This window comes from Primulina huaijiensis, unplaced genomic scaffold (assembly GCF_012295235.1).
Source record: "Primulina huaijiensis isolate GDHJ02 unplaced genomic scaffold, ASM1229523v2 scaffold24871, whole genome shotgun sequence".
Taxonomy (NCBI): domain Eukaryota; kingdom Viridiplantae; phylum Streptophyta; class Magnoliopsida; order Lamiales; family Gesneriaceae; genus Primulina; species Primulina huaijiensis.
Genome location: NW_027356090.1, coordinates 570,770 through 597,950, shown reverse-complemented (window position 1 = coordinate 597,950; position 27,181 = coordinate 570,770). Strand labels below are relative to the sequence as shown.

Sequence of the window (27,181 nt, the reverse complement as noted above, 5' to 3'; positions counted from 1 at the left end):
TCGTTGGACTCCTGTGCATCACTACACATCACACATGAATTATCAAGAACAAACCCAAGTCTATCCCGAGTAAGAAACTTAACGTGTGCAAAGAGCCAAAGCGCAAACCGATGCTCAGGTAAGATGAATGACATTGATATCAGAGGTTTCCTTGGTTGGTAGCGGGTAAACAAACGTAAGCAACGTTGGAAGAGAGACGCCTGAGTTTTTGCAAACATTATTTAACTAATTTACTATAGAGAAAATAACTTTTTTTAAAAAACTAATTTTGGTTGTTTTAAGTTTGGTAATCTAATTTTGGATTTAGTGCATTAATTTTCATTTTCTCAGTTTTCATGTTATTTTCTAGAGTGTTGACGTAATAAGACAATGGTTTGTAGAATTTTTTGACTAATAAAATTAGTGTTTAATTATGCTCATATAATAACTCAAAAGAATCAAATATTTTTTGTGTGATAACTAAAAGTAACATGCAATATTCTTTCTCGATACTTATTTGAACTTGAAAAAGGTTCTCATTTGATACCCATTACCGACGAGTTTGGGATGATGTATCCGTTTTGATCAGACCGAGCTAAAAAAATATGAATTAAGATAAGATATCATATATATCTCGAATAATTGGTGTTGATTCTCATTCAATACAAATGATGATTAGAAAGAAGATCAATAGCTGTGGCTGACCACCGAAAACCCACCGTCCACCGCCAAGTTTTGCCCGCTAACATAAGCCGACTCGTCCGAAGCTAGAAACAATGCCGCCTCCGCTACGTGCTTAGCCTTCAAAACAATTCCCTTCAAGTTGGCCGTCTTGCAGCTGTTTGCTTCCACTTCGGTGGGTTCCAGACCGAATGCGTTGCAAACGAGCGGCGTCGCCACCCCGTAGGGAGATATACAGTTGACCCTAATCCCATATGCACCGAGCTCGCTGCAAGCACCCTTAACCAGACCCACCACAGCATGTTTTGATGCTGAATAAGCATGCGGGCCGGCGCCACCGAGACAGGCTGCAATGCTGGCTGTGCAGATGATGGACCCCTTGATCTTTCTATCCACCATGGCACGGGCAGCGTGCTTTATAGTCGAGGCGATGCCACGCACATTCGTAGCCATGACATCATCCAATCCTTGAATATCAAGGTCGAGTATACTCGTTAGGGGTCCAAGAATTCCTGCATTACTGAACATGACATCGAGACTGTTATATGTTTCAAGGGTGTAGCTGATGGTCTCAGCCACTTGTTTTTCGTCTCGTACGTCGCAATAGCGGTAGCTCACTTTATCGGAGTTGATCGAAGAAACAAGCCGGCTCCCTAATTCATCTTGTACGTCAGCCACCACGACGGCCGCCCCGTTCTCGGCAAATAATCTTACCGCGGCCTCACCGATGCCGCTCGCACCGCCCGTGATCACAGCCACTTTACCCTCCAACCTATATGAATCATATATAAATAACCAAAATATTTCAAAATATGTACATACATACATATATAATCGAAAAGGGGCGGGGCGGTGTGCTCACCTTAGCTTTGACATACCGATGCAAGATTTGTGAAATGAATAACTTGAATGCCAAATTAAATATAGACTACTTTAATAGAGTAGCACAGCGCAGATCCACTTATACGCCGGGTTAAAAGGTCTTTGAATATTGAATATTACCAATGCTAGTAGACTTGGGTTGAATGCACTGTATTTATATTCATCTAGGGACCAAGCCACAAATTATTAGTTAAAAAATATCTAAAATATAAATACAAACTAATAAAAAATAAATTTTTATTATAAATATGTATTGAATTGTATAAAATTTTAAAATATACAAACGTACACACATAAATATTCACGGTATGCGAATAAGAAATCAACTATATTATATAAATATGTGTTGTAATTTGAAATGAGTGGGGTATAGATTTCAAAGCTCGAGATATTGACGTGTCTGCTACCATTCATTTGATTGATATAATGATGTATGGGTTAAGTGACGGAAATTAACTTATAAGACATGAAAATAAATTATCTCATTTTGTCTTTTATTAGTCCATTTTTTACGTTAACTATTTATTTTGATAACTTGCTACATTTCCTTCATTTTCTTTCTGAAATAACCTACTGGTAAGTTAATGACTAAATCACCACTTAAATCTAACTTAAGATAGAGAAGACACGATTCTAGTACATAAATAAATAATCCATGTGGAAGTCATGCTTGAATTCGGTTCTATTTTACTGATTGACAACCATGTGCAACAAGTTGAGGGGGGGATAAGGTCCAGCGGATATCAATTCAGACCACCTATGATATAAAAGAAGTGACACAGACGAAAACCAGTGTCCATTAAAATCTCTTTTCTTTCTTTGTATAGAAGGGTTACAAAAATTTTCGGCAGCTCGTCTACGTTATAAATGCATTCTGCTTGTACATGTAATTGAATGTGAAGTTAAAAAAAAACATCAATTAGAGAAAGCGCACTAGGAACCTTTCTCAGCATCTTCCAAGCCGTGGTAGTGATAGATCAACGAGGATATAAAATTGATGCTTTCTTTATGTCTTTATTCGTCATCCTCAAGGCCTGGAATGTACTCCAAACTAACATCGAATACAACTGGACTGTTTGCAGCCACTCTTGGCCTCCCTGGAGCTGAGGCGAGTCCTTTGGGAAATGCTAACTGATCATACAACAGAAATATATGTTATATGTTTTCATAGATTTTATTGTATCTGATTCGTTTCAAGCATCTACATTTTGTTCTCTAGTTCAAACAAAACGACAGGTTTTAACATGCTTACTGGTCCCGGAATGTAGAGACGACGTTTTCCTCCTGCTTTCATGGTCAGAATCCCTTCGTCAAGTCCTTTGATTACCTGTACTTGGGCATTTCAGCTTTTTTTTTAGCAATGGGCATGTTCAATACACACACACAGAGAGAACATGATCACAGTTAAATCATCTCAAATGAAAGCGAAACTCCTTGGCAACTCACCTGACCAGAGCCAACACGGAAAATGTAAAACTGGCCTTTCTCCAGAGAACTAGAAGTTCAAATAACAAGAAATCACTAGGGATAAGTACTTCATCTACCGTGATGGCAAAGTACCAGAGATGCTACAGTCTAATAGTGAGTGAGAAACAAGTTGCATGCGAAACAATTACCTGTCGAATACTTGGCCTGATGGAACCATGGCAACATAGTTTGCTGCAACCTATATTAAAATGGATATGTTATTGTTAGTATATGTAGAAATTCCTATACTAGTCATATTTAACAGGGAAAGAAGAATTTATTGTATGCATTCCTACAAAAGCCACTCACAAACAAATATAGAGCTGAAACAAACATGTTTCGCAATTTACAATCAAGAGTCACAAGAGTAGAGTTGGAGAAGAATGAATCAGAAATCATGTTGGTGACTAAAAAATTTGACCCCATTCATATTTTATTAATATAATGATTTTGGAATATAATTGGAAATAGGAAGGAAGGAGCATGCTTCAATGTGGAAACGAGGGCATAAATGCAGAATTAGTAGCTTGATGAAATTACAAGAAAGAAGGGCAAAAAATTTAAATCTACTCTACTGAGCTTCTACTGATGTTTCTCTATTTTCACTTGTCTTGATATACTCTGAAAGCAAGGCAACTAGGTACAAACCTGGAATCCCACCGGAGGACTAGGTCCTCCACCAACTTTAATATCCTTATACTGCAAACCAGACTCGGTAGTTACCATAGGTACCTTCGATTACAGAATTTCTGAAGTCAGGCAAGTGTACGATGTAAAATCCATTAATTGATTATTTAAGTTTATGTACTTCAAATACTTCACCGCATAAAATATAGACTATAAGCTCAAATAGGAACTCAGATCATTAGCTCATGTGTGTGACCCAACTGAATGAATTTTTCACATTACAGTCATCAGTTCTGCAATTGGCAAAGTACTTTTTAAAGTATTCGATTGACTACGAATAACGTCAAAACAAGCGAGAGCAAATATATGCCTTTCAAAAACGATAACTGACATAGAATGATAGAATAATACATCAGTGTATAGTAAGTAGCTTTCAGACTGTTAATCATCCTGTGAATTAGTTCAGATATTGAATAACGATAAGAAAGAATAGCATTCTTGTAGCCAAATCTCTCCAACAAACCAGAAGAAAACACGCCCCATAATATTTAATACAAGTTCAATACTGAATAATTATACTATGTACGACTAGCTGTTGATTGGATGTAGTATCATATTAGCAAACGAGCTTAGAACAGACTGATCATGAGGATTCACATCAACTTTTTCCCTTTACATCCATATATTGAGATGACAGCTGAAGTAAAAAATGGCAAGCAAATAAAATACAGAAAGAATGGTATGAATACAAACATAGATTGACAAAGACACAACAAATGTATTTGGAAGGCTATGCCTTGGAATCTTAAAGGGAACCATGATGAAAATGAGTCCTGCTAATCTAGCACTCGAGACTTTGATAACAATTAGAAACAAGATGATAGATTTTTATATCAAGCCAAATTTGTGTAAAGAAGAATATTCCCGTTGCTACAGAAACACAGTAAGGTTTGAAATTGCATTCAATAACATAAGCTTAGGTTATCGGAATGAGCCTGAACATCATGGAAATTTGATTTGACCATAAATGAATCAAATCGGCATCATCTTTAGTTATATGATTGTCAATAATTTTAGTTGTCACTGATAACCTTGTTTCAACATATTCAATGGAATAACATATTGGTGTACTGATAAGAGAAGAGAATTCCTCCCATAAGGCAATAACCTAGTGACTATTGTTTCGGAATAGAAATTTTGACCATGAAGAAAAATTTGTCAATAGTCAAATTGAATGTCAAAGTATGCAGAATCATTATTGATAAATATCATAGAATAAATAACAATAACAGGGTAGTAAAAAATTCAAGGGAACAAGGTAATCTCACCATACATTTTCAAGCTCTTTTTCACACGTATCATCACATAACTTTGGTTTCTCCTCGGGGGGCAATCCAGCAGCTTCAGCAAAACTCAAACCAGCGACAAGGTTTAGGAGTCCAAAACCACTTATACTAATCAAAATTCGCCTTTTGATGAAGGGACAATCGTCCTGATTCTCAAGAGCCTTTAAACCTTCTGTTACAGATGATTGCCTTCTAGAACCTTCGATTTGAATTTTGGGCACTCTTCGATGATTCGTCGATAATTTTTTTGCTAGAGTAGGACCTGAATAAAAGCAGGTCAAGAGAATATTTAAAAACGTGATATGAAATCACAGAAAAAAATGTCATCCATCGAATTTATTTGGGCACTCTTCGAAAATATTTGCTAGAGTGGAACAATCACGTAAACTTCCCTCGATAAATTTAGTTGAAACAAAAGCAAATTCCTAAAATGGAATGAAAATCCCTTCCTAGACGAGCTTGACAATTTTTAAGATAACTCAGAATGAGTTTTGATATAGAAAGTGCTTAAAAACACATTTTCAGAAAATGTAAATGTGGCTTAGAGGCTTCTGCCTAGTTCACAAATAAAATATGTTTTTTTTTATGAATAAACAATAACTCTTTCTCACAACTCTTCCATTGAATTGTCTAATAGTTATGTCGTACTTCCGACCCTAAGTCGGTGGAGCAAGCCTACTCTTGGATGGCTGAAATCCACATATCTGGTTCCTAAGTCGAATCAACACATCCATATACCACATCAAGTAGCAAATTCCAGCGGACAGAATCCAGAAAACGATTATCAACATTACAGAAAATCTCACACATAATCCTACCACAAATGATGGAATTTCATTCAACTGAGGCATCCACAGTGATAAAACATTGTAAGTTAGAATCTCCATTGTTAGAGAGAAAAAGAGAAAATGTTACCGAGTGGAAGAAGCAAAGAAGCGGAAGCCATTTCCCTTGTCTGAGTGAACTGCGGACTGAGAATGAGAATAGGAGTCTGTTATCATTCGTTTGAATGCTAAATCATAACTCTAGTCTTGAGCAATGCAGTGCATGAAATCACATACGCGTCAAAATTCATCATTTTGAAATTTTTGCGAAATAATGTCCAAGTTGTACGCATGTGAAATCTTTAGCTTAGTTGTGAATACTAAATTTTCTTATTTTACAAACCGTGTGACATATCTTGTTCAAAGATTTAGATTTCAACATATCTTGAAATTTTTGACTCCACAATTTATAGACACCCACTAATCCAACCACAAGAGGACATTTCAGATTTCTCTATCCATGATACGTACGATTATGCCATTCACAATCTCCTTTCTTTAATCCCCTTTGATTAATGACAGCCCCTTTTACAAATGTTCTTGTACATAAAATAGTGTGAGCCTTTAAAACTAATGGAACAAATTGATATAACTAAACCAACCGAAATACGGTTCATTAAACTTTTAGTGTTTACAAGTCCACTGTTTTAGAAACTAAAATAAATTACAATTTGCAAAGATTCAGCACATGCTACACATAAACATACTAAGCTTATTTCAACATACAATATTTTCGACTCCAAACTTCATGACAGTAATCACCCATTACAATATTACTTTTTCCCCCCTCTTAAACTATGATTTAGTGTACCAGATTCCTCCCATTACACTTCAAGTTCATGCAATCCTATAAATGAAACCCAAAAACGACACTACAAGAACTCGGACAAATAAAACTAACCTTAATTACGATGGCAAGAGACACTAAATAGCCGAGCTACAGCGATGGAGTGGGAATGATTGGCTAGTGGGTATTCCTTCTCCCTATCCACTTTCTTATATTTATTTATTTATTTTAAATTTCCAAACTCCCGAATCGGCCTAATCTACTTTGCTTAAAATTTCGTCATGTTACACGAATTTTGCCATGTTAAAACGTCAACTAAAAACTTCAATAAAATAAATTAAATAATTTAGAAAATCAAAATGTATGTCTAATTGAATTTATTAATAGTAATTGAACTTAAATACAATTTAAGTAGGGGTAAAATTAACTTTTTCAGCTTGATAATATACTAATTGATTAATTTATAAATAGTTTATATATCAATAGTTCAATATCAAAATAAATTTATTTATCATAGTTGAGAGATTGATAAAAATTGTTTTAACGATGACACCACTTTTTGTTTTTCCAATCTATCCTTTTATTTATGATTAATATTAATCATCTTCTTCCATTTGTCTATCTTTTTATTCACGATTAATATTAACCATAATCTTCCATTTGTGTGTTTGGAATATATGTGCTGTTGATTCATTGTTTTTCATGATTTAAATACAATATGTTTTGGTATTACGATGTTATAATATACTGAATGTTTAATATATAAAATTTGAAAGGTCTATAAAGCGGTGAAAAACGATTGGTCGTGTCGTGTCGTCTGAAACAAATGTCTGTCGGAGCAGCATCAACCACCGTGGTTGCGCTAATCAACCGCACCATATCCAACCCAGATAGCTTGGCGATCCTTCCCTCCTCCTTATCCTCCTCCTCCACCACCACCAGCAGCCTCCTCCGCCATCGCTTCAACACGAATCATGTCTCCAGAAGGACATGTTACTTCAAATTCCCCCGCCGCCACTTCTCTACCGTCATGCGATGGCAGGATTCCACGTAATTTGGTTACATTCTTGTTAACATCAAATTCATTTGCTTTCTGATGGCAGGATTCCACGTAATTTGGTTACATTCTTGTTAACATCAAATTCATTTGCTTTCTTCTCTGTTCGGTCACATTTACTGATTCCAATGCAGGGTGAAGATGGATGTCGATGTGCCCACTTCGGTTGCTTACAAATGTTACTCTGACCGCGAAGCCATTCCTCAGTGGATGCCATTCATTTCATCTGTAAAGGTCGGCAACCCCTGATTAGATTTTCAATTTTACTGAATAGTACGGTAACTTCGTTTGCTTTTTTAAGGAATTTGATATCTCATACTGTTCTTAGATTCTGGATGATAAACCTGATCGATCACGATGGTCACTGAAGTATAAAGCATTTGGTCAAGATATAGAATACTCTTGGGTGGCTCGAAATTTGCAGGTAACTGCTAAAGTGATTATTGAGATTTATTACACCATAGCTTTTACTGTCCTCATTTCAAGTTAAGTAGCCACCAAATTTTGGTGTTGTTGACCAATGCAGCCTATACCAAACCAGAAAATCCAATGGAGGTCGCTGGAGGGTCTTCCTAATAGGTAACATAGAAATTGCAAGAAACAAATATTATATGAAAAAAGAAGCGTGCTGAACTTCTCATTTGTCTCAAGATTATGTTTTTTCTTTAAAACAGTAAATGATCCGAGCATTGATGTTACTATCAAATGCCAGAGCTGGGATTTATTAACCGATATGTAATGCTTTTGAAATTCACTACATTTTTCAGTTTGCAAGTTATTCATGGCGTTTGGCATAGCTATTCGGTCTCTGATCTTGAGAAATCTATTAATTGAAGTTTCCTATACTTCCCACAACTCTCTGCGACAGAGAACTTTTTTTACAGCAAATGTATAGTCAGCTGGATTTGTGCTAGGTACTTATCAGTGTCTTAAGTGAGTTTTGAAAAGGAACAATATAAGTGTGATCATGCCATTGATTTTTATTAAATGTTTTCTTTTCTATTGTTACGAACAAAATGGAAAAATATTTAGAAAAGGAATTATAAATGGCATACCTTCAAATGAGAGCTACAGGAAACTTTTAGTTTGCTTTGTTAATCTTGATATTTCCGACACTAAGTTTAGCATACAAATGTTGCAGGGGAACTGTAAGGTTTTTTCCTAAAGGTGCTGATTCATGTGTGGTAGAAGTACGTATTAACTTTCTCTCTCCTGCTGTAAATTTGTTTGTTTTAACTTTTATGTGACATATACTTCTCAATCATTTTCTGATTGCATTTTTTACTTCTCGAGTTGTAGTTTTTTTTTTTTTTAAATTTATATGCAATGAGATAGTATCTTGATCATCCATAAAATATTTACAGAATGTCTCTACATATATGACTTTTTCACTGACTTTCTGCACATGAGATACAACGGAGTTCGAATTTTTGAATCTGTTCTTACTTAAGATTTTTTTCGTATTTCAGCTCACTGTTTCATATGAAGTTCCTCAACTGCTAACCCCAATGGCATCTGTAAGTATTATCTTTTAGCAGAAAATCATTTGTTGAAACCAGTCTCCCAAAAGCTCAAGTTTATTGGAATTGTTGCAATCAATAGTTTTATATTTTTACATGCCAACGCCCCTACGCCTTTAAGGTGGAGACCAGGGAATATATGCTCGGCATGTATACATTAAAGTTGATAAACATTAGGAACAAGTACCAGTCAACACCAACTTCATAAAACACGGTTCATGCTCTCCAGGGGTTAAGAGCCTTTGATGCCAAAACTGCCTTGGAGGCTAGAATAAAAATATCCCTCAACTCGAGTGTCTCTGAATGTCATATTGAAATAATGTTTTCATATAATTGTTGGTTGTCTCACCTCTATGAACTCGAGCTTTTGGGACGAATGGTTTCAGAAAAACAATTGAATTTGCAAATAACCAAAATGGAGAGATGGCATGATCGTGATGGTATCGTCATATACGATGGACGTAATAGTGCCAGTGTCGTCGAAACTAAGATCTACTTTAATCTGTTACTCGAAATCATCGTACTATAATCCAACATACTAATTATGGTTCTCCAGGTGCTGCAACCTTTTCTGGAGAGCTTGCTGTTGCGTGGTTTGGAAGGGTTTGCAAAGTTTGCTAAAAGCTACCAGCAGAAATAGTGTCATGAGATATTGATCGAATTTTTACCCTTAAATGCACCTATGCAAAATGAATTGGAAGTGAAGTACAATGTTAGACACATCTGTAAGTAATGGATAATAATTTTTTTATCGGTTTCAATTTCTTTTATCAAAAAATAAACAAAATACACAGTATATCTAGAGGATATATAATACATAGAGTCCTATATCATCCACTGACGAGTTATGTTGATAAGTTCCCTCAAATATATAATACATGGACTACTATATCATCGACTGCGATTCCCGGGTAAATTTGAGTACCCGAACCCGATTATATTATTTAGTAGGATCGGGTTCGAGTAGAAAATGTCTATCCAAAAACCCGACTTTTATTTAATTTTTTTTAAAAAAAATAGAAAATGTCTATCCAAAAACCTGACTTCGATAAGTCTATTATTTCTTGATAGATTATTTTGTTGCTACAAAATTAGAAATTATAAGTTTTACTTTCCTTCAAAAAAAAAAAAAAAAAAGTTTTACTTAAAAAAAAAAAAAAAAAAAAAAAAGTTTTACTTAAAAAAAAAAAAAAGAAAAGAAAAAGAAGTCAAGTACCCGATCCGAACTCAACACTATCGAGTATCCGACTATTCGGGTCGGGTAGACCCGAAGAACACGACCCGTGTCCACCTCTAACTCTCAATACTTATGTTAATTGAAGACGATTTTGCCGCTGCATACATAAACCGAAAATCGAGGGAATAGTGTTGAAATTGGGTATCCAAAGTATAAACGTCCAAGTTAGTTGAATATCGTTCTTTGCTAACAGAAGCAGACAATCATGCAACTAGAAGTTTAGGCCAAGTGGAACACAACCATTTCATTTAAAATTCTTTTCCTTTTCAACCATTGAGTGATGGGCTTAGCGCATGCGGTTATGAATATATGTAGGAGCATTGTAGCTTTTTCATCAATCTTTGTATTCAAAGTCAGATTTCATTCTCACCTCTGCAAGTGCTGCGTACTGTACATGTGGATCCATGTTCATGTCAGTTCTTGATTTGCATGCTCTGTGGTAGAAATGGCTGTTGTTGCCACCAATGAACACATCAGTATCATGTTTATTTTACAGGTCGGATCATTAACTGGTGAAGGAGTTTCAAGTGCAAGATTTACACTAGAAAAGAAAAACGATAGTGACAAACAAAACACAAAAAAGAATATATTGCAAGCATATGTATATGGTTGACACTAACAAATTGTACTAAGCTATTTTGTGGTGGAGCTGCGAGGACTAATCCCCAAATTAGATGGACCAACTTGATCTCCTCCACTACTCCTTGGACTAGAAGATCCTTTTCCAACAATATTCAATTGGTGATCTCTTCTTAGATCACTAACCCGTGAACTATATGATACTCTCTCGGTTGACCCGCGTGGGCTCTGCATCGCGAGTGTAGGCTCTTTTCCAGGGGTTGCCGATGAGCTCGTCACTTTTGGACTGAAAATATGCCTTACCTCACCTCGACTTCTTGTAATAATTCCATCTAATATCTCCTCACCTTCAGCAAACGAAACTCTTCCTTCTCCCTCCTGCATTCATTACAATTTTCATTTATTGTCAAACTAACATCAGAGTTTTATTGTTGGGGAAACAAAAAAAAAGTTATTACCGGTGCAAGGTTGAATGGTACAGCCGGCGCCTCTTCATATTCTGCAGCATCTAAATCTTGAAGATGTGCACCTTTGAAAAACTTAGGTAGCATGTATTGTCTCACGGGGACCAGAAGCATAATTAGAAGAGGGAATAGGACTCCGGCAATCGGAACCCATGTAAGACCAAAGCAAAAAAGCAAATATGTTGTCTGGAAAATCGTGAATGCTGCGATTGTCTTGAAAGGCACAGTCTCCACAAAGGTGGCATGGTAGTCTTCCAAAACTCTGCCAAAACACACGCATAAAAATATATAAATTCAGTGGCTCTGAGAACACTTCGGCTCTAAAAAGGAAGGAATGAAATGTGTGAATCATTGGATTACTTGTATCTTCTGCTTGGCGCAGTGAAAAGCAGTAGTATCCTTTCCCAGAACTGGTTACCGGGTAAGCTTTCAATGGCCATGAAAGCAAAATACCCCCAGAGAACAGAGGTTGGGATCATTCTCAAGGCTGGCATGGCAGCAACGCATCCTCCCACCAAAATGGCTTGAAACAAGTTGCTCACACGCTGTTCTTTCACCTCGACAGGCAGTAAGTCGTCAATCTCCTTTTCAACATCAAAAACTGTTTCATCCACTGGAGCGTCAAAGCTTCCCATGCTCGACGCTAACTGAACAGTTGATTCTTTCAACTCCTTTAGCCCCTGTTCAACAATTTTCGTAATCGTTCTAGTACACGGAGTGCAAGAGCAAGGATTTACACAAAGAAGTAGATAAATAGTTGCATACTCTATGTGATGACTCCTGGTAGATGAGAGGAGTCTGTATTTGTTGATAAGCTTCTTGCATGTTCCCATACAACTGTCCCAAGCTCGAGTTTGTTTTCATACTTTGGCGTGCCGTAGAAACAAGCCGATTCCTGAGCAACTGCGTTAGTTCAAGAGCAAAACTTCAGTATTAGGACTTCATGGATACATGGTAATTGTTGAAACAGTTCATCCAAAAGTTATGCATGGAGGTGGCACAATAAATAGTTTTATGCATTTCACACCCCTGCACGTGTAAGCTGGAGCCAAGAAATATATATCCAAGGCATGCCCATGTAAGTTAAAGTATATTAGATAACAAAGCCCGCCAAAATCCAACTTTATTTAATATACAAAGGTATTTGCTCTCTGAGGATTTTACAATCAAAACAACAGATCATATTTCACCTGATGTTTAAGAGTGGCCAGAGCTTTTGTATGCATTGGGGACTGTGGGATTACACCATTTGAAGGTGGGATTCCAAGGAGACCGCACACTAATGTCTGTCAACAACAACAAATATTAGCATCTTATATAGTTCAAGAAACAAGTACAGCTGTAGACGCATGCAAGATGTTAAACGAGTCGCGCATATAGATACCAGAAATCCAAGAAGCAGTAAATCATAATGGAAAGAAGACGGTTTCCGCAAATTGAACTCTTTCTGCTGAGCCAGCTGAGACGCTACACTGTGGTCAAAATAGTATAGTACCGCGATCATTGTTGCAGGTATAAAGGCCCCAAGTATGTAGAGAATGGGTACGTTCAGCATATCCTGTTAAATTTGACAGCAAATCATTATGTTCCACATAGAGAAAGAAACCAGTCAATGACCAAAACATTGTGAATAAGCAAGGGGCCGGCATGCCTTAATCACTGTCCAGTTCTCATATGCCCCCGGTGACCATGGATTTGGGCTCATGAGACGTCGTGGAATCCCTTTCGGTACAGTTGAAGCAGGCATGTAGGATACCGCTGTCCACACCAATACCATCAATGGCACCCCATAATCCGCTATAAGGCTCCGAAGCCAACCTACATGGAAATAATAAACAATTTTATGCATGATACAACTGCTCGATTGCGAAAAAAGATAAAAAAAAAAAAAAAAAAATCAAAATACGCCCTTAGTTTATGTTAAAAAGATCTATTTCTGATCCTCACCTGACCCATATCGCCATGACCTTGCTTTTCGACTTCTTAATGCAGTCAGTAGCAGACCAAATGACAGAACCAAGGCGAACATGCCATTCGCAAACCTCCATGAGGGTATAAATTCTGTAAGCCCGGCATCTTCCCTCTTTGGTATGCGGAACTCCTCCACCAGTCCCTTTACACAAATCATCACAAGGTCAACTTAATGTTTTTGTTTGAGTCGGATGATTCCATACAAATCAGGTTTCTTACTTTCACGGCTTGCTGCATGAAAAGCATGGCAATAAGCATTCCGAACAGTTCTCCGGCCACACGGGTGAACCTATTGATAATTGAGCACGCTCCTAAAATAGCCAGCAAAAACAACAAAGCTGCTGTCCAAACACAAACCCTGAAAAAGTTGTGTGTTACATATTGAGGTCGCACAAGGACACAAACATAAAATGAAACCAAATCAGGCTAACCATCCAGTCCATGCAAGAAAGAGTTCACGACCCAAATCCGGTCTTTGCTTGGCAAAGTTGAACATGAAGGTGTACATCAAGACAGTAGGCTCAGCAACTCCTAAAATTAGCAACGGTTGCCCTCCTATAATGGAGTGTATGATCCCACAAAATGCAGTGGATGCTAAAGTCTGAACTGCCGTTAAAATCCCATCTGCAGTTCATTCGAATAAAGTTATAAATAACACACGGAAGTTATAAAGTCCAAAAATATCTCAAGGGTGTAGGCACATTTGCCCTCATTGTGAAGCAATTTCTTGGGTACCTCGGCGTCTCAGCCCAAGCACATTACATCACACGCACACATACGGTTATATAAAGAAAATGAAAAACACATTTTGGTACCTGTATTCCTCTCAAGTTGTTCGCCAAAGGAAATCACTGGTATGGCCGAAGCAAAAAATATATAGGTGGTGGGGGCCAGCACCCTGAAATGATACATATAGCAATACTATCACACACAAAAAATGTATTAGAACTTAAATGAACAAGTAGAGATATGAACCTGAAACCAGCCTTGAATCCACCCATCCAATCTTGCTTGTAACAGAGCAGCCTCCCTTGAACATCATTCTTAATCCCACGAAACGGCACAAACGTCTCTTCCATGCTGATTGCTACGATGGGTTGTCAAGATTTGCTTGCCTATCCGATTAAACTCCGTCGCATTGCCTTTGAATGGCACAAAAATAAACTCAAGAATCCAAGATTTGCATGCTGATGGGGAGTCTGGGAACTGCTGTATTTTGAATTAAGTAAGTAGATTACCAGTGAAGGTGGGCTGAAATCAACGTTGATGTAATGTAGTAAGCATTGAAGTATGCGATGATTATTATATAGAGTTAATATTAAGCTAGTGGTTGTCCACTGTAGAGAGAAGAGGCAAGTAAGCGGGTCAAAAGGGATATTTAGAACGCGCCACATAGTATTCAATAGTAAAAGACAGTTCAGCACAAGCTGGCGGGGCTGTGATTTGCAGAATTTTAATTCATGGCCAGTGATTCTTGTCACGTTCCTTATCTATTAACGACCTGGTTTGATACTTCACAAATTAATATAAAAAATATTTTTATAATTTATATGTATTTTTAGCCAAATCAGATATGGTTATATTACAATTCCGATATTTTTTTCGAAATGTTGTATGCTTGACTATATGAACGAAATTCTATTTAGCCACCCTTAAAAAATAGAAGAAATAGAATTTCAACAAAATTAATTATAAAAGTTTTAAATATTTCTTACTAAAAAAAAGCCATACTCCGAAAGTATCAACTAGCCCAGCCATATCGGTCTGATTTGTAACAAGATCTTAATTAAGACCGATAAATCTTGGCACATGGTGTATATATGTAGACTAAATTATATAAAGTGTAAATATTTTGTGAGACGATATAATATATCTGTATCTAGTAGACGAATTGACATGTTCTATATTTATAATGAAAAGAAATATTAACATAAAAAATAATATATTTTCATGAGTTGGGTCGGATCAGAGATCTATTTCATAAAATTGATTAATGAAACGGTCTCATGAAAACTTATGTATAATATAAAAGATAATATATATATAGAGTAAATTTTTATATTAAACGTAATGATCAAATTATGTTAGAGTAATTGTTTTTTTATTCTACCTGAATGTTGGAGCTTTTTATTTTTGTTTGTTTTTTGCCAATATTTTTAACATGGTACACATAAATTCGAACTCCGTTGATGAATGATAGTGTCGGTGTAAATTCAAAATAATTATTTAACAATAAAAAAGTAATTTCAACTACAAAATTTTGATTTTGTACATAAAAAGATCCGAATATTTAGAATATTCATATAAATATTCATTCTCCAAAACTGTACCTTAAATTTTTAATTGTAGTCACCTGAGGCTTATTTCAAGTTAAAGCAAAAAGAATCAACGGAATGCGTAGGTGCATACGCTTGACCTTATAATCATACTTTTTTTGTATGTATAACCAATCCCTACTACTTTGGCATGGGGCACATATAAAAAGTGGTCAAACAATTTTGTCGTGGATCTAAAATTTGATACAGCAAGAGTATAAAATTAGAATGATTCACTTTGTTTATGTTTTTTTTTTAAACAAATGACGACAAAACTTGCCAACACTATTTTTCGGTATATACTAAGTAAACATTCAGATGTAAATTATGTTAACCACATAAATTGTATTGAACAAATCTTATATGACGGGTCCACCTGAGAAAATATCGGATATTCAAATTCATGATCATTTGTCAGATCCTCACAAGCTCTCACAAAATCAAAATTCTTTATGAATGTGTACAGTTTTGCTATGCCGAGCACACCGACGATGTAACAAATATATGTTAGATATACAGTTTCATCACATCTAATAGGAATGTGATACATTATTGATGTTCACAAGATAGCAAGATTTTACGTGTGTATATGACATTAATAATTGCATTTGTAAATGGCTAGTGTTGATGCATCAATATCATATTACCAAAAGAACGGTGGAAAATTGTTCAACTTTTATTCAATCATGAATAACTTCCTAAAGGAAAAACCTATTTTTGAAAAATTGTAATAACATCAATTAATAAGATATACAAATAAATGTACACAATATAATATACATCATCATGAACAACAACAACAACAAAATATAAAGTACTTGAGAAGGGAATCTCTTTTGATTTAAGAGTGCCCATTACCTAACCTTATTTTTTAAAAATTATTCTTCACTCACATTTCTAGGTTGTCATGAATCATATTCATGACATGTTAGTGATAAATTATTATTACAAATAATCAATTATTATCGTTGCTAGGATCCGTTCATTTTTTTTTTAATGGAGGGCATCTTTATATCTTTTTTCGAAAGATAGGCAGCCACTTAACTTAGTCAATATTGTGAAAAAATTGTTAACAATTTTTCTAGTTCTCTTTTTATCTTTTGACGTAGCAATCAAATCATTGTGTCTTGCAAAATCATTGAGAAATTTGAGGTGATGACAAAAAAACACTAATTGATACAATTGGTGAATTAAATATTTGACCGAGTGGTAGGGTATATACATTGTGAATTGGACAACCTCCTGGTGGTGCGAATCATTTGGATCAATTCTTGAGCAATTGGTTATCTTGCTTTCTACCAAATCATATATCCGTCTCACGAATGAACCTGACATATTTTCATAAGAGTTTTTGTTATTTATTTTAACGACCTTGTTGAAGTTGGTAGGCGAGTTGGGTACTAGGTTAGTAAACGAGCCACATGATATTACTACAGTCTACAGATGATATGATGGATCCAAATCCAAAGAATTAATGCTTTTTGTATTAAGGTGCGGTTATCAAATCCATCCAACTCGTTCGGGCAATTTCATACAAATAGATTTGAAATCCCTCCATTTCCATATTTAACTTGTTATATATTTCAAATTCTAACAAAACAAAATCATTTGAAATCCTCTGTCGAATCCAAATCCTTTAATCAAAAAAGTCAACATGGACTTCATTCTATTGGCAACAAGTGGTACAACTAACTACCTGGTATTAATGTTTGTTTCTCTCAATCAAATCAATACTAATTTCATTGTACTCAACCTATTGTCTTCCAACAGTAGAAATATTTAATGGGAAATAGAGGAAAAATAAATTTATGAAAACTTCAAAACGACAACGTATGCTTCAATCAATACTATGCTTCGACAATCCATGAGCATTGGAGCCCCTATGAGGTCCCTAATTCCAGATGATTAAACCCATTGATTTCAGGCGATCGCAATATGGTCAGGCGGCGTTTGTTTTTCCAATTATTTCCATTTTTAGTTCGATTAGTACGTTATTTAACTTATCTATGTGCATCGCACATCCGAAACACATTGTTTACCAAAACCTTAACCAAATCATTCGAGGGAAGTAGAAGATGAAGAAACCTGATGGAGCATACTGAGGTGAAAACAAGCAGTTGATCTGTCAACATTTCCGCCATAATTGGAACCAGTTCGCCGGAGCTTATCCCACTCCTCGGCGGTGCTGATTCTGTACACAAATTGCTCCTCATTTCCAATCCCATCTCTGGTGGTACTGGCAGCCATTGTTGTGTATGTAGTTCCCCTCAGTAACCAAAGGGATACAGTAATTTGGGCTTTTTAAACAACCCATTGGGCCTGACTTTCTCACTGATCTACCTACCGTTGGGCCTGCTTTTGTCATTGATCTAATAACTTAGCGTAAGCTAGAAAAATTAGTTAAACTTTTTTTTTTTAATGTATTTGTTTATGTGTCATTTGAATTTGATGAGTGAAGGCCAATATATAAGTAGAGGAAAAAGTTCTCAAGTAAATGGAAAATTATTGTTTCAATCATATATAATCATTAGGTGGTTAATTTATGAGATTAATGTGAGTTACATGTTAATTATCTTTATTTAGTTTGTGGGATTGTGGGTTACATGTTAATTATCTTAATTTGAAGATTACACACTCTATAAGGTGCTCTTGTTATTTATTAAGTTCCAAAAATAAGAATAATTAGGTTTTTAAATCAAATGTGCATTTTCACAAATATAATACTAAAATAACAAGAATTATAAATTTAATTAATATAAGTCTCATGAAATTTTAGATTGATATATATTATATAATAAGTTATTGAATATTAAAGAATTTAAAGTAATTACTCTAAAATGCTATTATTTACGATATAATATAAACTACTCATGTACATTTACAAGTACATTGAGTTGGTGCAAATTGCATGCATGTCATGGTTCTATATTTTTATTCCTCAATTGGAATATTCAGCATTCATACTATTTATCCAGTGAGGTTCCAATTGAATTTAAAATATCATTTTTTTATAAAATAAAATTACCCTCTTCTAAATAATTTTAAAAAAAAACTTCTAAGACAAGAAAAAGAATTCCAAAACAGAATAAATGAAATAAAATTTTATTAAAAGAAATTAAAAACAAAATAACTATCCAAATCAAATCAAATCAAACCAACTATTTTTAAAAAATATACTAATTATACGTAAATATTTACTATATAGGAAAAATATACTCTCAATACATGCAAAAATTTATCTTTCTGAATTACATTAATTAATATTATACATAATTTGAAAACAACATTAAATTGATAGATTATTAATTAAAGATTATTGATTGGAGCTTTTAAAGAGATCGAGTCGATCATCAGCCAACTTCAATGAATATACAGTCTTCTTGTACTCCCCCCACGTAAAAGGCCTGTATTTACTTGGGTTTTCAAATGAGACTAGTTGGGGAAGAGGAGAAATGAGTGCTTCAAGGGGTGGCGCCGCGAAATACATGATCGACATCCGAGGTTTGCTCATCTTTGGCGCTAGCTCCGCCCTATGTCTTACGCTCACGAATCTCCCATTCGTAAGAGCATGAAAAGCATCGCCTATGAATACACAAAATTTATCGGAGTCAGGAGGAACCGGTATCCAAGAGATGCCACCGCGGGACAATATCTGGAGTCCTCCTACCTCGTTGCTTCGCAATATGGTGAGGATTTGAGGGTCTGAATGCTCTCCAAATCCAATTCTTGGAGAAGAAGAACTAATTGTAGGATAGTGGTTGATCCTAAAGCAGGAGTCACTGTTTGCATCTTGAATGAGGTTACTAAGATTAATGCCCTCTGCATAATAAGCTTGCATGGGTAATAGGCCTTGCGCTAATATATCAAGAATATCACATGCCAGCTTCCTCACGCCTTCTATGTAATCATTCATAGCATAACTGCACACATGAAAATAATAATGATGAGTCGACCCATTTTCAGTTCAATGAAAAAAATGCGAAAAAGTCAACATGTTACTCAAAACTAAAACTAAATAGACAAATTTATGAGAATAATTCTAGGTGGAAAAAAGCAAAACAGTGGATTGTGAAAATTATATTTACTTTACTAGAAGATGGACTCGTTTATAAATTGTTCGTGAAAACAGCTATGGAATATTCCTTCAATAACGGATCATAAGAATAAGAACATACATCATAAAACAAATTAGGCTTGATGACTTCATTGTCCATTATTAATCCGTCGCTAGCGATTGATCATCAACCATGTGTGAGCCGTCACAGAACATTCGATTCCAAGACTTTTAACCACACACCTTTCAGTTAATAATAAACGAGAGGAAGTCCAAGTTAACTGAGTAGAGCATTTAGGTACGTACCTGAAGATTTTAGAATCAGAAGGAGCGATGGATTTCGATCTCATAGAAACAGAGCGAGGATTGGCTTCAAGGAGCAGATACTCAAGGTCTCCCTTATCCCCGTTGAACCCGATATTCTTGCAACCATAACCAAAGGGCGTAGCCGGACCCGCGTTCAGTTTCTCCGACGCAGGTCTGGAGAAGAACTTCTTCCCTTCATCTTCAACTCTGGAGATGACATCACTCGAAACTCCGTGGTTTTTCACCTGGAAAAACCCTAATTCCTCGCATGCTTTGACCATTAATCTGCACAGAGCAGACCTTTCTTCCCTCATATCTATAACTGGAATGCTGTTATTTATAGTTCCATTCCCGCACGTCGGAGAATGGTCGTGGTTTATCGGAACTGGCACCACCATTGTGATTCTGTTTTGGAGAATGGAGTTTTAAGCGACGATGATTGAAGAGCATGCAGGCGGAGCCTTGGTTATATAGAGGCAGAAATATGGGGGATTTAAAGATGAGTGAGTCTCATGTGAGACCGTCTCACGGATCCAAATATGTGAGACGGGTCAACCCTATCAATATTCACAATAAAAAATAATACTCTTAGCATAAAAAGTAATACTTTTTCATGGATAACCCAAATAAAGATCCGTCTCACAAAATACGACCCGTGAGACCGTCTCACACAAGTTTTTGCCTTTAAAGATAGGTGGCACCGCCTTTGGAATGTATTTGTTTTATTTAAGGAAAAGTTAATTGGTGATCATCACTACAGAACAATAGAACCAGGCCATTAGCATAGGAAAATATCGAAATAACAGATCAAATTGAATTAATATAAAAACTATTTGGTTCTTGTTTGTTATGAAAATCTGGTTTTATTTGATAAAAGGTTGATTATTTTGATTTATTCGGTTATCTTTTAAAAAGTAAATAAAGTAAAATAATAGTTTTTTTCTAGATGGACTTTAATTTGAGAAAATTATATTTTTAGTTATATATGTTTGTTTCTTTATTATTTTGATTCTTTATATTATCGACTTTCAGTATTAGTCATATATCTTCCGATTTTTTTTTAAAAAAATTTCAGTCATTTTCACTGGGAGTGTTGCTGTACGTGACACTATACATGTTAGAACCACATCAGCGTTGTATTGATGTCACATCAACATCAAGTTGGAAAAATGAATTAAAAAAAACAAAATTTTCGGACTAAAACTAAAATTTGACATTATAGATGATCAAAACCGGGAAAAAAAATACATAAACAAAAAAAAAAACAATTTTTCCCTTTTATTTTTATGACTATATTCAATTAGGTTAAACTTCTAATCAAAAATCTTTTATCCTAAATCTTAATTAAATAGTTGACATCATATAAGCATATCTAACACGTACGGTCGATCATTATTCCCATTTCTCTTTGTCCTAACTTTTCGAACACTCTAGTTCATTTTTTTTAAATGATTTTTAAAATTTCAGTCTTCTTCGATCAATATAACTAATTTTTAAATTTGTTGGTTTAATATTTTCTAAATGGAAAAGTTCGATAGTTCTGTTTATTAGGAAAAAATTTTGATTGACGTACTGTTTATTAGGGAAAAAAAAGGTTCGATTGATTCGATTTGAATGAAAAATCTAGTTAATTTGGTTAATAACCGAATTAATCAAATGCACACGTACCGCTCGTTTCAATAAATTTGGAGACGGCAGCAACAAATTAAAATCCAATGTTAGTCTAGCTACTCAAAATTATTCAATGGCAGCTCAAAAGTTTCATTTATCAATTCAAAACGCGTCTCGACTTGTTCCTCGGTCGCATACTTCAAAGAATTCTTAATTAATTATTAATAATAATATAAGCACTGGACGGCAGAACTAATTGACTCATTCTCGCCATTAACACAAATTTTTGAGTGAACTATGTTATTATACGATATAATTAATATATTAAATTTTAGAGTGAAATATGATTTTACATATGAAAGATTTTATGTAAAAAAAATTATTTTTTTCCAAATAATAATTATATCTGGATTTAAGTTTTGTTATATTTTATTTTCTCGTAAGATAAAATTTTTATCTTGAAGTGATTATTGAGGATATATAATAATTTGACTTATCGTTTGATTATATCATAAATATTTTGAACATTATTGACAAGTTTATTAATTTCTGAAAATATAAAATTAAATAAATATATATAGTTTTGAAATTCAACTGAGGGAGTCAAAACAGCAGAAGATGACGAAAAGTTACAAATGCATGCCCACCAAGATTAGTTTAATTTAATTTAAAGGACAGAAAGTGCATCTGTAGCTACCGGCCGGCCATGGTGGAGCATGCATGCTTTTCGCTTCATTATTCAATTACTTGATCCCAAATTCGTATATTTAAACTAAAATTCTTTTTTCGTCTCACCTTTTACCAATATATATATATATCTATTTAATTTGTTTTTTTTTTAAATTTGTTCATTAAATAACGAGTAAAATGGGAATATTTGATTCACTTAAAATTAAACCAACAAGGATTAGTTTTTGTGGGAACATTGTCGGGGCCTTTCCAAGAATACTTAAATTGAGCACGCACGTATTATAAAATCTTAAAGATTTTTTAAAACAATTACTTTAAAAAAATATACACGTGAATTATCGCGTACTTAGGTTGCTAATATATAGTAGATCTCTTATGAGACGGTCTCACAAATCTTTATCTGTGAGACGGGTCAATCCTACCGATATTCACATAAGTTTTTGTCGCTAATATATATGGCTTTCGAGTCAACCAAACTGAATTTTCTAGTTAAATCGATTGTACCGATGATTTTGGTTTGGCCAAAACTTTGTCCATCCCTATGCTAATTTTACTAGTGTTTGTTAATTTGATTAATTAGGATGTATACCGAAATAATTGATTCAGTTTGGTTCCTGATGAAAATCTAGCAGTTTTGGTTTGGTAAAAAATATCCGGATTCATTTTTTAGAAAATAATTAATAAAATTAGAATTTTTTTATTAAAAAAACCAATATAAAAATATTGAATTTTCGTTTAAAGCTCGGCTTATTGGATTTAACCGGCACTTTATAAAATTAACCAGAATCAAAACGAATAAAACGATTTTTTAAAAAGAATTTTGAACAAAAATTTCAAATTAAATCGGTTATGTCTCGCTTGATTTAATAATAAAAAAAATTCAACCCATGATTTTGGTAATATTATTTATTATTATATTAGTATTATTAATTTTGCTACTTCTAAAATGTCTAAAATCATTATAATTAATTTATTTCGTAGGAATTTTTTAATTTAAATAATAAAAATAAAATTGCAGGCCTCATTTCTTCTTTATTTTTTTAAACAAACTCCGGACCCACATTCTGAAATGTACAATATAATTTGTTTTGAGAGGGCAAAATGGTAAAAGCCACGAACCTTCCAGTTCCATATGGATGGATGAGGCTAAGGTGTGGTGGTAATTGTTATCTGCGAGAGATCAAATGCGCATGTATTCTGACGAGAAAGCTCACCGGGATTAATTCAGCAAATATCATAGTTTAGATGCAGGCGCAGTTTGTGCTGAATGGCTTCCCGAAATGCTCGCGGTGCCCAAATTACTCCAACACGATGATCAGGAGGAGACCATCCGTCCAGTACTGCCAAAGAAACCAGCATCAGCAGCAAATCATCAGTAACAACTACTGGGCACCTCTCTCGCTCTCTCTTTTCGGCTGCGGTTTCCTTCTGGGTCCTTTGATCGATGGATTGCATTCGAGGGTGCATCTTGTAGTCTACCAGAATGGTGCGATCGACATCGGTCCTCTTCATACGAACATCTGGGTACGTGCGCATGTTTGAGTTGTATTTGGACATGGTTTACTATGTAATTATTTTTTATGTATGGTTCGCATGTGGGCGGGCAGGTTCCTCCTCTGCTTGGACTGTTTTATTGCACGGTTGGATTACTTCAACTTTTTCTTGATGACAAGTTCACATCTGCACCACCCGACGGTTGCCCACAGAAAGTAGCTGCCTCATTAGTGTGCGTGCATGTCTTCTCTTTTATCAATTAGTTGTGAGACAAAAAGAACGATGTTTAGTTCTATAATATTTAGTCAAAATTAGGTGTTAGTAAAATAAATTGGCTTGTTTTGTGTTTTCGACTCTTATTCTATGTAATCTGAATAATGATGATATTATATGGATCATCGTTAACATGATATCAGACATTGATATGCGAAGCTGTGTCATCGCTTTGAAAGAAAAAGACTAAAATTTAATAATTTAGAGGCCCCAATACGATACGTGCATGATAGGCCAGCTTACTCGACCTAATTTCATTTTTTCCTTTGCTAACGTTATAGATATATATACACAGATGTATCTATACTCGATATGCTCTTGGTGCCCATGTATGACAAGCTATTTTTTTTTTATTTTCAGAGCGCTTGTGGTGTTCATTGAGTTAAGTGCTGAGCTTTACAAAGCCGGAGTAGCAGACAACATTGAGGCCTACATATTATTTGCCGGAGCGGAATTAGCTTGGTTGCTGCTTGACAGAACCTGGCTTGGATTCGCACTCGCGTCTCTAGTCGGCCTTGCTTGCCCCCTCGCGGAAATTCCCATTATGAAGTACCTAATTTCTTAACTCAAACACACAGATATATATATAACATAACCGAACAATGAATTAACTAATATGCATGCATATACAATACAAGTTAAATGATATTGTAGAATATGGGACTGATTCGAAATCGGTTTGATCAGGTTATATAACCTATGGTACTATCCCGACGCAAATGTAGAGATATTTGGGCAGGTTAGTAGGCAATACAGCATATAAACACAGAAAATTCTAGCCTGTTATGTTAGAGAAACTTTTCTTGAATCGACTGTGGCTGCAGGGGCTGGTAACCTGGACCATGACTTGCTATTTTGTGTACACGCTTTTCTTGGTAAATCTAGCCCGTTGGCTCAGAACCCAACTAGACATTGGTGCAGCCCAAAACAACACATAGCAATGACCATTGGGGAATATTTATGGCGATATTTGAAGCCCAAACTATTTACGTATGGATATCTATCCTATTGATAGATTTGTAGTCTTTTTTTTCTTTTTTTTTTAAAAATATATTAAATTATTGGAGGAAATTCCACATAAACCACATAATTTATATTGCTAAATCATTAATAATTTGACTAAAAACTTAAGTGAAAACGTAACTGGATACATAATTCTAAATTCTTGAAAACGTGTCTTGATATTCTAGATTTGCACGCTTTTTTGTTATGGATGTCAATCTTATTGATAGATAACTATTTTTGTAATTAAAAAAATAAGATTAAATATGCATATTTAGTATTGTGCCTAAACATTAGCATTAGAATCCTCTAACTCAAAGTAAACAAGCAAGAAGTTGAGGATGGATTGCACAGACAAAAAGAATATTTTAAATATGAAAAATTCAACGTGACCCAACACTGGAAATTGAAATTGAAATTGAATTGATAGTTAGCCAGGTGGGCTCCAAACTTTTAAGGCTATGAGAAAATATTACAATTTTGGTCATATAATTTATATATTTTTATTTCTGTTAACAATGAATTTGTAATTTTTTTAGTGTTGTAATTTACATTTTTTTTTTCATTTTTTGTCATGTTACGATAACTTTTCATTTTTAGCAATCTTTGTCCCGAGTCTATCATGTCTTCCGTAAAAAAAATGAAAATAAAAAAATACAAGTAAAATGAAAAAATATATAAATGACATGATTAAAAATAAAATTCACTGGTGTGATCATACAACAGTTTCCCACCATTGATGTAATCATTGTTGATTTTTTTTATTCGATTATTTAATTCGGTGATAATAAAAAAAAAAAAAAACAAATATACAGAAGTTGGTTCTTTGCAATGTAGTCTCTATACTATATGGTGATTATAAATTTTTAGATTTCTCACACCCATTTGTTTTACAGTAATGGTTTTTAATTTCGATAAAATCTTCTTTAATTCCATAAAAATTATGATATTAATCTATGCCTTTACTGAACTTTTATGATACTAGTGTCAGGGACCTGGGCTAGGGTTACAGTTGGTTGTTGGTAGTTGTTACATTCAAAACAATTATTTGAAAATTATTATTATAGATAATATAAAAGTACTCTCATATATAAAAAAAAAATAGTAGTATTTTAGAGATTTTTAAAAAAAGATTATGACACTATTTTGTTTCTATGAGGTTCAAGTTTTATGTATTTATATGAAAATTATTATTATAGATAATATAAAAGTACTATCATATAAAAAAAATAGTAGTATTTTAGAGATTTTTTTAAAAAAAATTATGACACTGTTTTGTTTCTATGAGGTTCGAGTTATATAAAATCATCTAAAATGTGCATGATGACGAATTTATTTAAAAATTATCAATTTATACTTGTTTTTTTAGTGCAAGCTTAATTCAAATGATTTTTTTTTTATTATGTACTTAAAAATTAAATTTTTTTTTTAAAAAAAATATGGTCTGTATTTATTAGTGACACATAACAAATCAGCCCTCTTTTTTTTAATCTATACAAATAACGAGTTATTTTTTAAAAATATATAATGTGATATGCAAAATAATCCACCAATTCCGTCCCATGCATAGCCAGTTAGATTGGCATACAAAATATGAAAGTGAACAAGTCACGTTAAAAAAAAATTATTAATATCAAAAGAACAAACAATATATTATACAACAATATTTATAACAATTATATCGTTAGATTTTGCATTGAATATATCATGAAATTTTGATAAATAAAATTTTTATAGTGAACTTTTTATATAGTAAGAATTGTTGGATTATTAAAAAAAATCATTTTAAGAAAAATTAAAAAGTAAATAATTATATTTTGGGAGGTTGCAAGTATAGTACGTAAAACGAGGTTGGGTTGATATGTGGGCTCTGCATTTATTAATTACCGGACTTTTTATAAGTTTAGTGCTAAACCCATTCCAAGTTGTAGCAATAAATTGTATTTCAACGACCCACATTTATAGTGACCACCAACCCAACCAAACTTTTATATATATATATATATATATATATA

The 27,181-nt window shown here is 34.2% G+C and overlaps 6 protein-coding genes across 15 annotated transcripts; 2 read left to right on the top strand and 4 right to left on the bottom strand.

The window, feature by feature from the left end:
* Window positions 1–637: 637 nt before the first annotated feature.
* Window positions 638–1,719, bottom strand: LOC140967309 (short-chain dehydrogenase reductase 3b-like). The gene is made up of 2 exons (XM_073427763.1): window positions 1,523–1,719; window positions 638–1,432 (listed from the first exon to the last, which is right to left on the bottom strand). The coding sequence occupies exons 1-2, from the start codon at window positions 1,534–1,536 to the stop codon at window positions 667–669; spliced, it is 780 nt and encodes a 259-aa protein (XP_073283864.1). The 5' UTR covers window positions 1,537–1,719; the 3' UTR covers window positions 638–666.
* Window positions 1,720–2,339: 620 nt separating this feature from the next.
* Window positions 2,340–6,819, bottom strand: LOC140967333 (peptidyl-prolyl cis-trans isomerase FKBP16-3, chloroplastic). 6 transcript variants are annotated; one of them, XM_073427797.1, is made up of 8 exons: window positions 6,708–6,819; window positions 5,898–5,946; window positions 4,970–5,244; window positions 3,658–3,741; window positions 3,159–3,208; window positions 2,989–3,037; window positions 2,795–2,869; window positions 2,340–2,673 (listed from the first exon to the last, which is right to left on the bottom strand). In XM_073427797.1, the coding sequence occupies exons 2-8, from the start codon at window positions 5,926–5,928 to the stop codon at window positions 2,557–2,559; spliced, it is 681 nt and encodes a 226-aa protein (XP_073283898.1). In that variant the 5' UTR covers window positions 5,929–5,946; window positions 6,708–6,819; the 3' UTR covers window positions 2,340–2,556. The 6 variants fall into 6 exon arrangements, with proteins under 6 accessions (XP_073283898.1, XP_073283901.1, XP_073283900.1 ...); XM_073427800.1 differs by having other exon boundaries at window positions 5,898–5,937; window positions 6,708–6,779; XM_073427799.1 differs by having other exon boundaries at window positions 5,898–5,973; window positions 6,708–6,771.
* Window positions 6,820–7,361: 542 nt separating this feature from the next.
* LOC140967257 (uncharacterized) lies at window positions 7,362–9,934 on the top strand. 3 transcript variants are annotated; one of them, XR_012173556.1, is made up of 8 exons: window positions 7,362–7,643; window positions 7,785–7,884; window positions 7,979–8,074; window positions 8,177–8,229; window positions 8,418–8,564; window positions 8,792–8,840; window positions 9,120–9,167; window positions 9,727–9,752. XR_012173556.1 is itself a non-coding variant. In XM_073427674.1 (7 exons), the coding sequence occupies exons 1-7, from the start codon at window positions 7,420–7,422 to the stop codon at window positions 9,808–9,810; spliced, it is 648 nt and encodes a 215-aa protein (XP_073283775.1). In that variant the 5' UTR covers window positions 7,362–7,419; the 3' UTR covers window positions 9,811–9,934. The 3 variants fall into 3 exon arrangements, 2 of the variants coding, with proteins under 2 accessions (XP_073283775.1, XP_073283774.1); XM_073427674.1 differs by lacking the exon at window positions 8,418–8,564 and having other exon boundaries at window positions 8,792–8,834; window positions 9,727–9,934; XM_073427673.1 differs by lacking the exon at window positions 8,418–8,564 and having other exon boundaries at window positions 9,727–9,934.
* Window positions 9,935–10,978: 1,044 nt separating this feature from the next.
* LOC140967256 (probable boron transporter 2) lies at window positions 10,979–18,010 on the bottom strand. 2 transcript variants are annotated; one of them, XM_073427672.1, is made up of 13 exons: window positions 17,822–18,010; window positions 14,397–14,672; window positions 14,237–14,319; window positions 13,853–14,045; window positions 13,641–13,779; window positions 13,398–13,563; window positions 13,102–13,268; window positions 12,835–13,008; window positions 12,641–12,736; window positions 12,216–12,353; window positions 11,811–12,130; window positions 11,445–11,712; window positions 10,979–11,364 (listed from the first exon to the last, which is right to left on the bottom strand). In XM_073427672.1, the coding sequence occupies exons 2-13, from the start codon at window positions 14,498–14,500 to the stop codon at window positions 11,041–11,043; spliced, it is 2,172 nt and encodes a 723-aa protein (XP_073283773.1). In that variant the 5' UTR covers window positions 14,501–14,672; window positions 17,822–18,010; the 3' UTR covers window positions 10,979–11,040. The 2 variants fall into 2 exon arrangements, with proteins under 2 accessions (XP_073283773.1, XP_073283772.1); XM_073427671.1 differs by lacking the exon at window positions 17,822–18,010 and having other exon boundaries at window positions 14,397–14,860.
* Window positions 18,011–19,049: 1,039 nt separating this feature from the next.
* Window positions 19,050–20,586, bottom strand: LOC140967351 (gibberellin 2-beta-dioxygenase 2-like). Its single transcript, XM_073427825.1, has 2 exons — window positions 20,097–20,586; window positions 19,050–19,656 (listed from the first exon to the last, which is right to left on the bottom strand). Exons 1-2 carry the CDS (start codon window positions 20,492–20,494, stop codon window positions 19,050–19,052), a joined length of 1,005 nt encoding a protein of 334 aa, XP_073283926.1. The 5' UTR covers window positions 20,495–20,586.
* A 2,916-nt stretch (window positions 20,587–23,502) lies between these two features.
* Window positions 23,503–25,196, top strand: LOC140967303 (uncharacterized). 2 transcript variants are annotated; one of them, XM_073427757.1, is made up of 6 exons: window positions 23,503–23,686; window positions 23,717–23,921; window positions 24,005–24,123; window positions 24,525–24,713; window positions 24,852–24,903; window positions 24,989–25,196. In XM_073427757.1, the coding sequence occupies exons 1-6, from the start codon at window positions 23,643–23,645 to the stop codon at window positions 25,100–25,102; spliced, it is 723 nt and encodes a 240-aa protein (XP_073283858.1). In that variant the 5' UTR covers window positions 23,503–23,642; the 3' UTR covers window positions 25,103–25,196. The 2 variants fall into 2 exon arrangements, with proteins under 2 accessions (XP_073283858.1, XP_073283857.1); XM_073427756.1 differs by having other exon boundaries at window positions 23,507–23,921.
* Window positions 25,197–27,181: the final 1,985 nt, after the last annotated feature.

Coding starts and splice junctions, on each gene's coding strand:
- LOC140967333 (XM_073427795.1), bottom strand. CDS start 6,647: ATGAACTTGAAGTGTAATGGGAGGAATCTG. Junction 3,209..3,657: donor GTCCTCCGGTGGGATTCCAG/GTTTGTACCTAG, acceptor ATTTTAATATAG/GTTGCAGCAAACTATGTTGC. Junction 2,870..2,988: donor TCCGTGTTGGCTCTGGTCAG/GTGAGTTGCCAA, acceptor GCCCAAGTACAG/GTAATCAAAGGACTTGACGA.
- LOC140967257 (XM_073427673.1), top strand. CDS start 7,420: ATGTCTGTCGGAGCAGCATCAACCACCGTGGTTGCGCTAATCAACCGC. Junction 8,075..8,176: donor GGGTGGCTCGAAATTTGCAG/GTAACTGCTAAA, acceptor TGACCAATGCAG/CCTATACCAAACCAGAAAAT. Junction 8,841..9,119: donor CTGATTCATGTGTGGTAGAA/GTACGTATTAAC, acceptor TTCGTATTTCAG/CTCACTGTTTCATATGAAGT.
- LOC140967256 (XM_073427672.1), bottom strand. CDS start 14,500: ATGGAAGAGACGTTTGTGCCGTTTCGTGGGATTAAGAATGATGTTCAA. Junction 14,046..14,236: donor ACAACTTGAGAGGAATACAG/GTACCAAAATGT, acceptor AATGAACTGCAG/ATGGGATTTTAACGGCAGTT. Junction 13,564..13,640: donor TCATGCAGCAAGCCGTGAAA/GTAAGAAACCTG, acceptor ATTTGTGTAAAG/GGACTGGTGGAGGAGTTCCG.
- LOC140967351 (XM_073427825.1), bottom strand. CDS start 20,494: ATGGTGGTGCCAGTTCCGATAAACCACGACCATTCTCCGACGTGCGGG. Junction 19,657..20,096: donor TCTGATTCTAAAATCTTCAG/GTACGTACCTAA, acceptor TCATGTGTGCAG/TTATGCTATGAATGATTACA.
- LOC140967303 (XM_073427756.1), top strand. CDS start 23,643: ATGCAGGCGCAGTTTGTGCTGAATGGCTTCCCGAAATGCTCGCGGTGC. Junction 23,922..24,004: donor CTCTTCATACGAACATCTGG/GTACGTGCGCAT, acceptor GTGGGCGGGCAG/GTTCCTCCTCTGCTTGGACT. Junction 24,124..24,524: donor AAAGTAGCTGCCTCATTAGT/GTGCGTGCATGT, acceptor TTTTATTTTCAG/AGCGCTTGTGGTGTTCATTG.